Source organism: Semicossyphus pulcher, unplaced genomic scaffold (assembly GCF_022749685.1).
Source record: "Semicossyphus pulcher isolate SPU_LCO1_2020_fin unplaced genomic scaffold, fSemPul1.0.p SCAF_2, whole genome shotgun sequence".
In the NCBI taxonomy this organism is placed as follows: Eukaryota; Metazoa; Chordata; class Actinopteri; order Labriformes; family Labridae; genus Semicossyphus; species Semicossyphus pulcher.
This window is the reverse complement of record NW_027211693.1, coordinates 14,215,174-14,227,612: the sequence shown is the minus strand read 5'-3', so window position 1 is coordinate 14,227,612 and position 12,439 is coordinate 14,215,174. Positions and strand designations below refer to the sequence as shown.

Genomic DNA, 12,439 nt, shown 5'->3' with positions numbered 1-12,439 from the left:
AAGCTAATCTAAAACAACAAAGGCTGAACCAAGCTACTTTTTTTCACCATATTGCCACCCAAAGATAGGATTATGCAGCAATTCCCATCGCAGTTATTTCATGTTGGTAGAGGAAGGGGAAAAGGTATCTCAAGGTTGTATCAAAGCTGTTTCTATTGGGCATTACGAGCTCTTGCATTTCGAATTCGACATGGCTGAGGGCAAAACGGCGGGGATTTGAGACCCTGAGTAATCCTGCAGCAGCTGTGAAATACTTGTGAGGCAGTTGTTGTCAGTACCTGGAGGCAGGCTGGCTCTCTTCCTCTTCTTGCTGTTCTCCGCACTGTTTTCCAGAGGAGGACACTCCGTCACAAGCGGCACGCTGGAGCCGTTGAACTGGAGAGGGTCGTTGTTGCTTGACGGATCAAAGGGTAGAGGGTTGAGTCCTGGAAGACACAAACAGAGAAAGCCTGATTAGAGTAAATAAAGTGATGGCTGTGGGCCAAAGGGGGAAAAACACTGTGAAACATCAAAAAGAGGAAGCAAGTGGTACTGTGCCTTTAATGTCCAAAGGCTGTGGGCGTCTCTCGGGCACACATCAGTGAAGGCCTCATAAACACTTTTATTTCAACAACAACGATACGGGTGAAAACATACTCCAAAGGGCCAGGATTTAATACAATCTAAAACAAAAGACAGTTACATAAAAATGAATTAAATATTCCATAAAAATGAAATCTGTGATATGAGCGATATGATGAGGTCAAGATTAAAATTTGAAGCATAACTTTAGAGTGACTATGGATTACCTTAAGGACTCTTAACATCTACTTCTCTATCACAACAAGGCAACTCCATCCGCCAATGAACATCATGTACGATGTACTTGAATGACCCAATATCAATTAATAAATCCCGAGATCGATATTTAAAAATATGTGTAGAAACGTGTCTGATCAATCATTTTTCTGAGCGCTCCTGAATGCAGCACAACTCGGCACATCCTCCCGAAACACGACAGTGAGGGAGACATGCCCGGACTTGTTTGCTGCACCTGATACCAGTGATTGCCGACAGACTCTTTTTATCGTGTGTGCGTCCATGAATATGTAAGTTAGTTTTGCACTGATGTTTCTGTTACTCTGTGTTAGCGTCGGCTTTGGTAGCGAGTGTATTTTCGGTGTGTTGTTATACAGTATGCCTTTCCCCATAACTCTTAGTCTCGTGTGGTTTTATTCTTCGTGCTATGAGATCTCGTGGCCAAATCTCGTGCAAGTTGAACCCCAGTTCGCTTGATCAAAACCAGATATACAGACTAAAAAGTTCATAAGCTGTCTAATTCATAAAATTGTTAATATTGTGTTGACTGCTGTGTGTTTGTCATGATAAATATTAAGTACATGATGTAACTTCTTTGGGGTCAATTCTTATTGTAAACATCAAAAATGGTAACATAATAATGCACCAGGTTAAACAAAAATCGATATCGAATCGAATCAGGACCAGAATGTAATTGAATTGAAAAATTCTTCTCGATACTCAGCCCTTGCATTGTTAGACCTCAACATAAATTCATCTGTAAGGAATTATATGTGAAATCAAAGTAGAACCGAAACCATTTGCAGATAAATTGAATACTTGATTAAAAGAAATTAGAAAGAATAATATGGACCAGTGGTTTAATTCGGGCTGCCACTGTGCAGTGGTTAGTGCTGTTGCCTCACAGCTAGAAGGTTTCTAGTTCGAGTCCTGGTTTGGATGTAGGGGGGCCTTTCTGTGTGGAGTTCGTATGTTCTCCCCTTGCATTCGTGGGTTCCCTCCGGGTACTCCAGCTTACTCCCACAATCCAAAGACATGCTCGTTAGGTTCAATGGTGAATCTAAATTGCCCGTAGGTGTGAATGTGAGCGTGAAAGGTTGTCTGTCTCTATGTGTCAGCTCTGTGACTGACTGGCGATCAGCCCAGGGTGTACCCCGCCTCTCGCCTAATGACAGCTGGGATCGGCTCCAGCCCCCCACGACCCTGAACAGAACAAGCGGTATAGATAATGAATGGAGTAGTTTAATTCTTTAAGTAACTTAAAGTAAAGGTGTTAGCTTCTCAAAGGTGAGAATTTACTACTTTACCTTGTGCTACTCAACAGTTACTCAGTATATTTGAAATGTGGAGTCTTTACCTTAAATAGTTGTATAAATAGAAATAAATAGTTGTAAATGCACTGTGCTACTGCAGTGTCCTTACTGATTTAACAGGCATGTATTCAGAAGATTATTTTGTGAAGGATTTTATTTTGTGTATCACAATATTTCTGTTTAATTCCCAGAAGACGCACAATGATACAGTAGTTTGCTGCCTTCTGAATCAATATTTTGTGCTGACACAGACACGCTGACTTCTGCACAGTCTACTTCTTTTCCAATCAAGGTCAACACTAAGGATCACAAAAACAAAGAATAAAAATAAGTAGATGTAAAATATGGTGAGAATACCACAGAGACTGTTGATCTGAAAGACAGCAGTGAGCTGTAAAGAAGCACAATTCTCAAATAGCACTTGGACAAAAACAGAATTTCATCCTCATTTCAACACTGATGCAAAAGAATTTCGACATCATAAAAATAGTCGAGCTAAAATATGCTGTATAATGAGGTCATTTCATCAGACAGTTCAGTGGAAGCCTTCCTATTTTGCTCACTCTGATCTCACAATAACAGAATAAACAGTCAGGTCATGAACACAAGAAAAAAGGAACATTTACATCCACAGTAATGCAAACTGACAAAACATGAAGGTTGCTCCTGAGTTGTAAATGAATGATAAACAACTTAACTTATGGTTTCTGCTTAATGTATTGCTACTCTCTCCTCTTATAGAGTTGTGTGTTTGTTTATAATTCAGACAGAGTCCCGGGGAGAATCCGTCTCCATTCATGAAAAATTCATGACACTTCTTTGTGCACAGATTTGTTTTCCCCTCCATTGCACAGAACAGATCAGAAGCCCCACATTAATGTGGCTCTATCAGAGGTCCACAGGACCCTCATCAGTTAGTATCAAAGCCAGACAGGGCTCCAAACATCAACAGTGTCATTACGGATTAGAAGTGTTTACCGTTTCTTTAAGTCTACTTTACAAAGCAAATGCTCTTAGTCTATGTTTTGACACCTCCACTTTGGAGGAAAACTATTATCAAAAGTCTGCGTTTGCTGCATTTGTTTGTTTTCCCTGTTGGACTGGGTTTTATGACATTATAGATTTCTGTCTAAACTTTGTCTTTGCTGTAGAGAAAGATTTAGCAGTAGCTTTATAGAGAAAGGAAAACAGACCATAAAAAGAAAAAGAAGCCTGTTTTTAATATATTGAAGTTAATCTGAATTGAATTGTATAAAAAAACACAAATTCTGATGTTGGAACAAAGTCCCCTTTTCTGTCCTCAGCAGACACACACGCCCGCTTATTCTGCCTTTATGCAACAACAGTATTTTCCGTATGTCCTCAGTTATCAGGGATTTTTTGCATGCAAAGAGAAACTGAATAAACATGTAAATATAAAAAGGACATACAGTCTCAGAGCAGAAGCAAAGGCCGTGCAGACTCAGACACAACAGTCTGAAAAAGAAAGCCTTAAAGCTACAGTGAGGAACTTTCGGTTTGTGTTGATTTTGGCGCCCCCTGTGAACAAAGCCGTTCCTATTCGCTGATTTTGTCCTGTACATCCTTAAAGGGCCAGGTCGCCGATTTCCAACCTCAGTCCAATTATGCTATTATGGGGAGCTAATGCCATTATGGTAGGAAAATAATGCACTTTCACTCTGTGCCTTTGAAGGACACTGTCCGCTTCTCCAATGAGCCCTGGAAAACCTCCACCAGACAACGCAAAATGCGTCATCTGGCGGAGGTCAGGGAGCTCGCTAAACTACACTTCCTCAATCTAGGACGCCCGCCTCCGATGTCATGTCTCGTTCAAAATCATCAGGTTTGAAATGTAACTGTAGACCTGAAGATTTTTTAGACAATCCATCGGTATATTATCATCGTATTTCGGATTCTGTACCGCTCTGAGCCATTGTCAGCAGCGATCAATGTCCTAGACTGGAAAACAGTAGTACTTCACTCCAGCGTCTCTCGCTGGGCCGTTCCTCAAAGAGGGAGGGGCGCAATGCACGCTGGGTGTTGTAGGAATGTAAAATGGGCAAAACCACAAGCTGTTTACAACTTTCCCCATAGCTATGGCGCCAATTTCACATATTACTGCTTCTATCGATTACAGAGAACACCAGCTTTGACTGACAGTGGCTTTTTCCAGGGGCGAATTTCTCTTTTAAGTAATGTTTTTTAACAAAAAATCATATTCTGTTTTAATTAACAGTCATATGTATCACTCACTTTAAATATTTACCCTGGAAAATGTAAACAAAGGCAGCGTGCAGTTAATCGCTTCGTCTGGCACCTACCCCCCGCCAGCAGTTTCAGGCATTAAAAATAACTATATAGAAATAATCAATCTTGTCGCTGATGGTCTGGTTTGCTTTTGTAGGTCATATAAAGTAATCAGAATTAATTTCCGTCTGTTTCATAACCAGTGAAAAACTCCTCACAGGAGCTTTAAAGTACATTAAAAGCTGTGTGAGAGATTTGTTAGATGTAGGCAGATGGGACTTTGTCGATCGCCGCTCAGCGCCCATCCGTCTCACTTCTTTGAAGATAACCGACGATACTCTGGAGAGTAAAATACATTGATTACTCTTGAGATGCTAACTCTGTCACACATAAACAGCTGCAGTTTACATTTAAAGAGACAGCCTATCAGTCAGAAGTGTTCCCATGACAAAAAGCCAAGAGAAATCATGGAAAGGGTGAAACTTTATTGAAGAACTGACAGGGAAATACCACTCCGTTTTCGCAGTTAGGGTGTTATTCCAGTTCAAGATCAAGGCCAAACGTTAGTCTAAAAAAATTCACAACCTTGTCTGATGCTAAATCGACCAGAACAAGACCGCTAACTGTTGTAAAAAAAAAAGGCAACTGGTGCAGAGGGGAGGAAATGTGTTGCACTCAAATAAATGTGATTTAAAACTGATGTAGAGCAACATGACTGACTGCATCAAGTGCGTTTCATCCGAATAATGCAACCTTATCGCGCTATGAGTGATAGCGTTACAGTTTAAAGCTCTCAGGCAAGAGCGGGGAAAAGCATTTTACAGATTCAGCCTCAATGCAGCAGCGTTCAGCCTAACATTGTTACTTTATCACATCAGACGCCCGCTTCTCTGGGTTTGAGCTTTAGAACAGTTGTGAGCTTTCAGAACCACTAAGCGGCCCGTCACGGCCCACAGCTGTAATATAAGATGATGTAAGAAGAAAGGGTGTGAACACAGCGTAGGACCAGACAGTCTGAGAGTAAACCTGTATATTAAGGATGTCTTTGCCGGGTCATCGCCCCTGTCTGCTTGTGCTACTCGTCTGTCTGCAGGCTGATGGATGGCAAGTTTAAGTTTCAACATCTGGCCCGGGGGAGGAGTGATGTCAGTGAGTATAGCTCCCCAGGGAGAGGGAAATAAATACCAGGAGGCTGGGTGGAGACAGGTGGAGGCTGCAGAGTAAATGAGAGGAACGGAAAATGCTGAACTGAGGGACAAACTTTACGCTCCATGGCCCCAAAAAGCAAGAAATATCACAAACGAGAGTGACCTGATGTAACATTGAGGGTGCATGAACAATGTGGCCTGTTAATGGTAGTGGGAGGCAGGAAAAGGCAGGACCATTAGAACACGCGCTGGAACTCAGTGGGTCATTAAAATACTATTTAACTGCTTCAGATGTGAAACCAGGGAGTGCATCGACAGTGTGGAGACTGTGGAGAAGTGCCTGCTGAATATGATCTCTTAATAATAGAAGAAAGACGAGTCAATAACACAACTAAGCTATCACTAAATCCATGAGTTAGGCCTGGGTGATTTAAAGCAGACAGTGATCGCTTGATTCGTCCAAATACACAAACAGCCTCGTCATTCCAGACACAAAGAGACACACAGAAAAAGGCCTTGAATATACAGTATACATTTTTAGTTTTTAAAGGTAGGGCTGCACAATTAATCGAATAGTAATCCTGATCAAGATTTTGGGCTTCACACAGGCTGAAATAATTGGCGGCGAAATTTAAAAACTCTGCTGCATGTCAAACAAACAGCCACTCCCATAGGGGGCGAGCAAGAGGTTTTGGCTTCACTTTTGGGGGAGCTGGCATGTCACGAGTGCCTACCTCGCAGCGACAGTTAAGAGTCGAAGAGTAAAAAACAGGGACGGGTGTTTCGGTTCAGCGTGTGACCATGTTAACTGGCGACTATGGTCAGCGGCAGAAGCTGTTGAAAATGGGAAGAGAATATGTAGCTGTCCTTGTGAATGCATCTTTGTTGTTTTTCAGTACGAGCTCAAAATGTTCTGATCTGTTACGTCTTTGAAGTGTTGTTGTGCAAACGTGTACTGACGCTCATGTGTTTTGAACGCTGCTAAAACAGGAAGAGAACAAGTCACTCGTTAAACCAAAACACCGGTTGTTTGGAGGTATTTGGGGTTAGTGATGTGCATGTTACCTGTGTCTGCGCCGCAAAAGAAGCTACACAACTAACTTGTTGAACCACCTGAAGAAACACCACAAAGTGCAGTATGATGAGTGTATGAAGGCCAAGAGGAATAATGTCACCACTGCCCATCCTTGTTAAGCATCAAGTCAGACATCACTTATAGCGACGCTGTACAGCACGACACCCTATCCACCCAACATACCAATGATGCACATGTAGCACATTGAAGTGAAGTGAAGTGAAACCGAGCTCCGTTGATTTAATTTAATAAATCATGATGATCATTTTGGCCATAATCGTGCAGCCCTGTGGCCTATAAAGGGAAAATATTGACTCAAGATTTACTCAGATTTGGCTGTGCAAAGAGAGCTGAGAGCAAGAATTACCAGAGCCCTCGTCTCATTACAAACACAAAGCCAACAATTCAAGTTTTTCATTCAAGTGCAGCTCCTTTTCCTGACTAACAATAGACATCACAGATTAGCACAGAGGGATGACCAGCAGCTCAAGTGTAGACAGACGGTCTACGGGGACCAGACAATGACGTTAATCATCATGGTGACACCGTGCAGCCTGAACAAAAACACATTCTTTGTGAAGATGAAATCACATTAGAACATTTCAGGTTCCTGAAGTAACAATGCGTAATTGGTACGGCGATTACAGACTGAGGCAGTCCGACTAATGGCCGGCGCAATTCTTAGTCCACAGTGACTTTTTAAATTGCTTGTTTTGTGCAAGAAAGATTGAAAGACTAAAAGATATTCACTCTATACAACACAATAAAACAGCAAATCTTTGGAATTTAGAGGCGACAAACAGCAAATAATATTTAAGTAATTTAAAGTTATAATCATTATATACACACTAACATTTTTATATCAGTCAACAAACTGTTTTGCACCAATCCCTGCTACAGTAGGTAGAGCCAATGTTGTTAACATATTAGTAACAACTGGAAGGCAGATCATGTGGACGACATGTGGTTGGGCTGGAAAAGGCATTAAAGTCTTCTAATAAAGGATTACATGGGAATTAAAATAGGTCACATTATCCATCACTAACATGTCAGCAATGCAAGTCACAAGTCGCATTTAGATATCACTCAATATTCTTTCTGCGTTGCGATTACTGGAAAGTTGGCTGCTGGAAGTCACAGCAAAGTGACAGTCACGGGCTATAACTCTGGACCTGTTGTCTGGCAGCTGGCAGGTCTACAAACAGGGTCCTAAATTAGCCTTTAGTCTCCCTGAAAGGTTACTGATGAAACGCTGTCACAAGACCTCCATTAAGTCTTCGCTAAAAAAGTTGCGACACAGATCAGTGACCACAATAAAATGAGACATTGCTCTATTCATAGTGTCCGGCAGAACAACAGAACATGTTCTGGCCCGGGGACGACGACCACGAGCTCCCGCATTCCTAAAAAGGGAAGCCGACTGTCATCTTCTGAGTGCCCTTAGCAGATGTATAAACAAGGTGTCTGACTGATGCGGCTTAGCGGTGGATGGCAAGGCATGCCAAGCAGCTGCAGTATTCTCATGAGGTCTATTAGCCGAGCTTTTCACTTCCTGTGTATTTATAGCAAAGACAAAGAGCAGTTAAAAACAATGGGCAGTTTGTACAATCGCTGGACACACAGGGCTGTTTTATTACAGCTGCTTTACCCTGCAGGCTTTGCTAATTTCAATAAAGGAAGTTCATACGTGAGAGGATCCTTTGGTTCTGCTTATGCAGAAGAAAAGAGCAAACCTTCACACTTGCCAGAGTTCACACTCTAAATTAAGGATGTAACCACGTGGCACTTGAGCTAAAGCGTTTTTAACACAATCAAAAGATAACACCAGGTGGTTTCACAAGAAAATTCTGGGCTGTAGTGAAAATTTTACTTGGAAGTTTGCAAATGTTTTCACTGCCAGGCCTTTGAGTTTTATTTACAAAGAAGTGAACCACAAAGAGTTTTCTGCTGGTGATACAAGCACCATCTGGTAGTGTTTTGATCAGGAGCGACAGACTTCAGCCAGGTCACACAAAAACCTCATGAGACGTTTATAAAGACACTGAAGACGGCAGCATGGACTTGAAAAGCTTCTGAGTCTATCGCCATTCAAAGTGTGCCAACAGGAAGTCTCACAGGCCGATGACAGATGACTGTAAAACCATAATATACAAGTAACAAATGCTGCAATAAGAGATTATATGTTTGTTCAACATGTGTTTCATACACTGCTTGTACTATCTAGTATCACAAGCCTATTACAACTATTTCCACCATCCACCTATCCATCCATTATCTATAACGCTTATCCTGTTCAGGGTTGCAGGGGCTGATCGCCAGTCAATCACAGGACAGCCTTTAACATTCACATTCACACATACAGGCAATTTAGAATCCCTAATGAACCTAACGAGCATGTCTTTGGACTGTGGGGGAAAAGCCGGAACATGCAAACTCCACATCCAACCCGGGATTCGAACCAGGAACCTTCTAGCTGTGAGGTGACAGAGCTAATCACTGCACCACTGGGCAGCCCTACAGTATTTCCACCATGTATTGTGCAAATCTAATCGATGATGGAGACAACACTAACTTTTATAGTGGTTGCCAGGCTACCAACAAGGCATTAGCTTTTAGTTGCCATAACTGAAAAAGTCATTTTCACTCATGTTATATTTTGAGTGATGAAGATACTATGCAGGTATACACCGATCAGCCGTAACATTATGACCACTGACAGGTGAAGTGAAACACATTGATTATCTCAGTACAATGGCCCCTGTCAGTGGGTGGGATGTGTTAGGCTGCAGGTTGAACCCCTTGTCCTCGAAGGAAGCAGGAAAAATGGGTAAGCGTAAGGATGTGAGCGACTTTGACAAGGACCAAATTGTGATGGCTAGACGACTGGGTCAGAGCATCTCCAAAGCTCAGTAGCTCTTGTGGGGTGTTCCCGGTGTGCAGTGGTACCTAACAAAAGTGGTCTAAGGAAGGAAAACCAGTGAACAAGCGACAGGATCATGGGCGGCCAAGGCAGTGGAGGCTAGCCACTGTAGCTCAAACTGCGGAAAAGGTGAATGCTGGTCTGATAGAAAGGTTTCAGAACACACTGTATGTACTGTATGGGGGCTGCGTAGCTGAAGACTGGTCAGGGTGGCAGGTGGTCATAATGTTTTGGCTGATCGGTGTATGTCTTCATTATAAAGAAAATGTGACAAAATTAATGACAACCTTCTTTGTAGTTTTTTACCTGATACGAGACAGAAATGTAATCTTAAGTTTTACAAGCTGTCTGTTAAATATCTGAGCTTTATAGACGTAGACGATGTACCCACTGTACATTGGATGAACTAGAGGGCACACCCTAGACCCTTCTGCTACTTCCCTTATCAGAAGAGCTCAACACTGGTTGGTAGTAGGTGTTTTAATACCCCCACAGTTCATACTCTCATTGTTCGAATGTATTTAATTGATAGCACCTGCTACATCCCCTAAGTACAAGTAAAACAGTCGCACAGGGATCACAGGGGAATGAAGTGCAAAAGCTGCAGTGATGTCTAATCATCACCCAAAACAACACAGCCACGAAAGCACCAAAGTATCACAAGGATTTTTACATTTAAAGACTGCTTTAGATTCACTTAAGTTACTTATAAAATGCACCTGACATTTCCTCAATTAGACTTAACCTGAGTAAAATTGTCGAGCCGGTTTTGATCAAATACGCACCCCAGTTAGGCAGTTCCAGAGTGCTTTCGCATCCTAATCAATAAAGAAGTGAGAATATTCAGCATTTTGCATCTTTAGCTAAATGTCAGAGGCCCCAATCAGGGTTAATATCATGATAAGCATGTAGAAAAAAATGTGTTCCTACAGTTGGGTGTTTTGTAAAGGTTAATCTATTCCCCCTTGTTGTGATGACATTTCCAAATGATGCTAGCATTGAATTCTACCATGCTGCATTTATGAATGTTTCCCATCTCTGCATGAGGTATAAACTCTTCCAACACGCCGCCATGCAGCTGGAAATGACTGTGACCAATGCAGGGCACACACGAAGAGTTCAGCTCGTAAGAACGTTACATTTGGTCGATATTTTCAATGAGCTTCAAACACAGACTCGGGTTAACGTGCACACCAGAGAGCACTCGCTCATCATCATCTTGTCATGACTATTCATAACATCAATGACGTGAAGAAAATTCCCACTCAGATCCCCTCTGTCATTCCTCCGAGCCTCGGGGAATTCACTGAAGGTTAATTTATTTAAATCTCCCATCCACTCATCTCTGTTCCATTAAACTCACTAAGAATCTTCGTTTTGCCGTCTAATCCGCTTCCTGCTGTCAAAGGCCTGTGCCCTTTTTGCTATGTAGCGACTGAACAAGTGTGTGTGTGTGTGTGTTAACAAGACAACACAGCAGTTGATAAGGTCATGTTAGAGTATACATGCATGCTCAATGTCCTCTGAGAGTCATTTGTAACATTGGACTAATAAGTTTGAGGCGGGAGGCAATAAAGAAAACTATAGGAGAACAGTTCTTTTCTTCCATCCTCATCGCCCCAGAGAGTCTAAGCTCCCACCATCTGGCCTCCCCTCTGAAAGATAGGACACTGTAATGCATTCAGTGTATGGTCAGATCAAGATATCAACAATTAGGCTGCGGTACAAAGGATATCTTGGCTATGTGGGCTCTAGCTGTATCATTATTACAGCATGGCATCCAGCATGGTTGGCACCACCGCTCTTATGATAATGACTTGGTGAACGCTCGCCCTTCCCTTAAATAGTCGGTGCAGCTATTTGCAGTCTGTTAGAAAAACATCCAGCCTATGTCGATGTGTTTTGGGGTTCCAGAGGAATGGCTAATGAGGGGCTCGCTGGCTCCAGCGCGCTTCAACAATGGCACGCGGGGAGAGCTTGCGCGCGTCTGTGCGGGGCCGTGACCGGCTGCGAAACGGTCATCGCTAAAGCACGCTTGGCTCCACCGCTGACTTTACTGTCTGTCCATTATGGGCACATCAGGAGATTAACTTTAAAACTTTCTGACACTCAGTGGCTCAAACTTCTGGAAGTCTGTCTCTGAGGGAGAACGTGAACTTTTTTTGGCTGACCAAGAAGCTCTCAATCCCATGACATATGCTATTTAAAGCAAACACTGCTGCTCCTTAAGAGAAAGGTGCAAGTCATTCCTGCTAATTAAACTGGGACTGGGTCGCAGAGGGAACCGACTGTTCTTTAAGGGCTTCACATGTATATCACCATCCTCTGGCACTGTCTGCCTGTCTATAAACCACTTCTTCATTTGACGCCACCTCTTGTTCTCTCCCATCTGTCTTCTCAATTTAAGCTTCTCTTAATTATGCCTCTCTCTTCACTCCAGTGCTTAGCTGCCATCGACTTTTTTTGCCTTATTTTCTGCCTGTTCTAAAATCCCGACTGCTCTATAATTTGCTTCAGGCCACCTATATTTTATCCTTGCGAGGGAATGGACTGGAACAGAGGACGCAGGAGATTTATGATGAGCAGCTGCCATCACTGACAGAGGCTTTTTAAAGCAGCGAGATGTATCCTAAACTTTTAGCTTTGATTGCAGGAGTCTAGCTTTAGTTTTCAGTGGCAGCAGTTTCTTTATGGACAACTACAGCATGCATGTACAGGACATATCCGACATGTAGGCTTATTAATATTTAAAATCTAAGAGAAAAGACTGAACAAAAAAATAGATTTAGGAAGGAAGGGGAAACAAAAACAGTCTGTCCAGTCCAAAAAGCTTCTTAGAAATGTGGAGAAAAAGTTGCACAAGGACAATGATCTATTTTCAGACTACATTGTTTAAGTCTTAACAAGCATCCGGTGCTATAAAGCTAGCATTACTGAG

The 12,439-nt window shown here is 42.3% G+C and overlaps 1 protein-coding gene across 2 annotated transcripts in view; it reads right to left on the bottom strand.

Annotated features, from left to right (window-relative positions):
• enox2 (ecto-NOX disulfide-thiol exchanger 2) overlaps positions 1 to 12,439 on the bottom strand; it is a 199,572-nt gene that overhangs the window by 108,630 nt on the left and 78,503 nt on the right. For both annotated transcript variants that reach the window (XM_069669557.1, XM_069669558.1), the window contains one exon: positions 279 to 425. In XM_069669557.1, the coding sequence (XP_069525658.1) occupies positions 279 to 425 (147 nt within the window). The remainder of the gene's footprint in view (positions 1 to 278; positions 426 to 12,439) is intronic.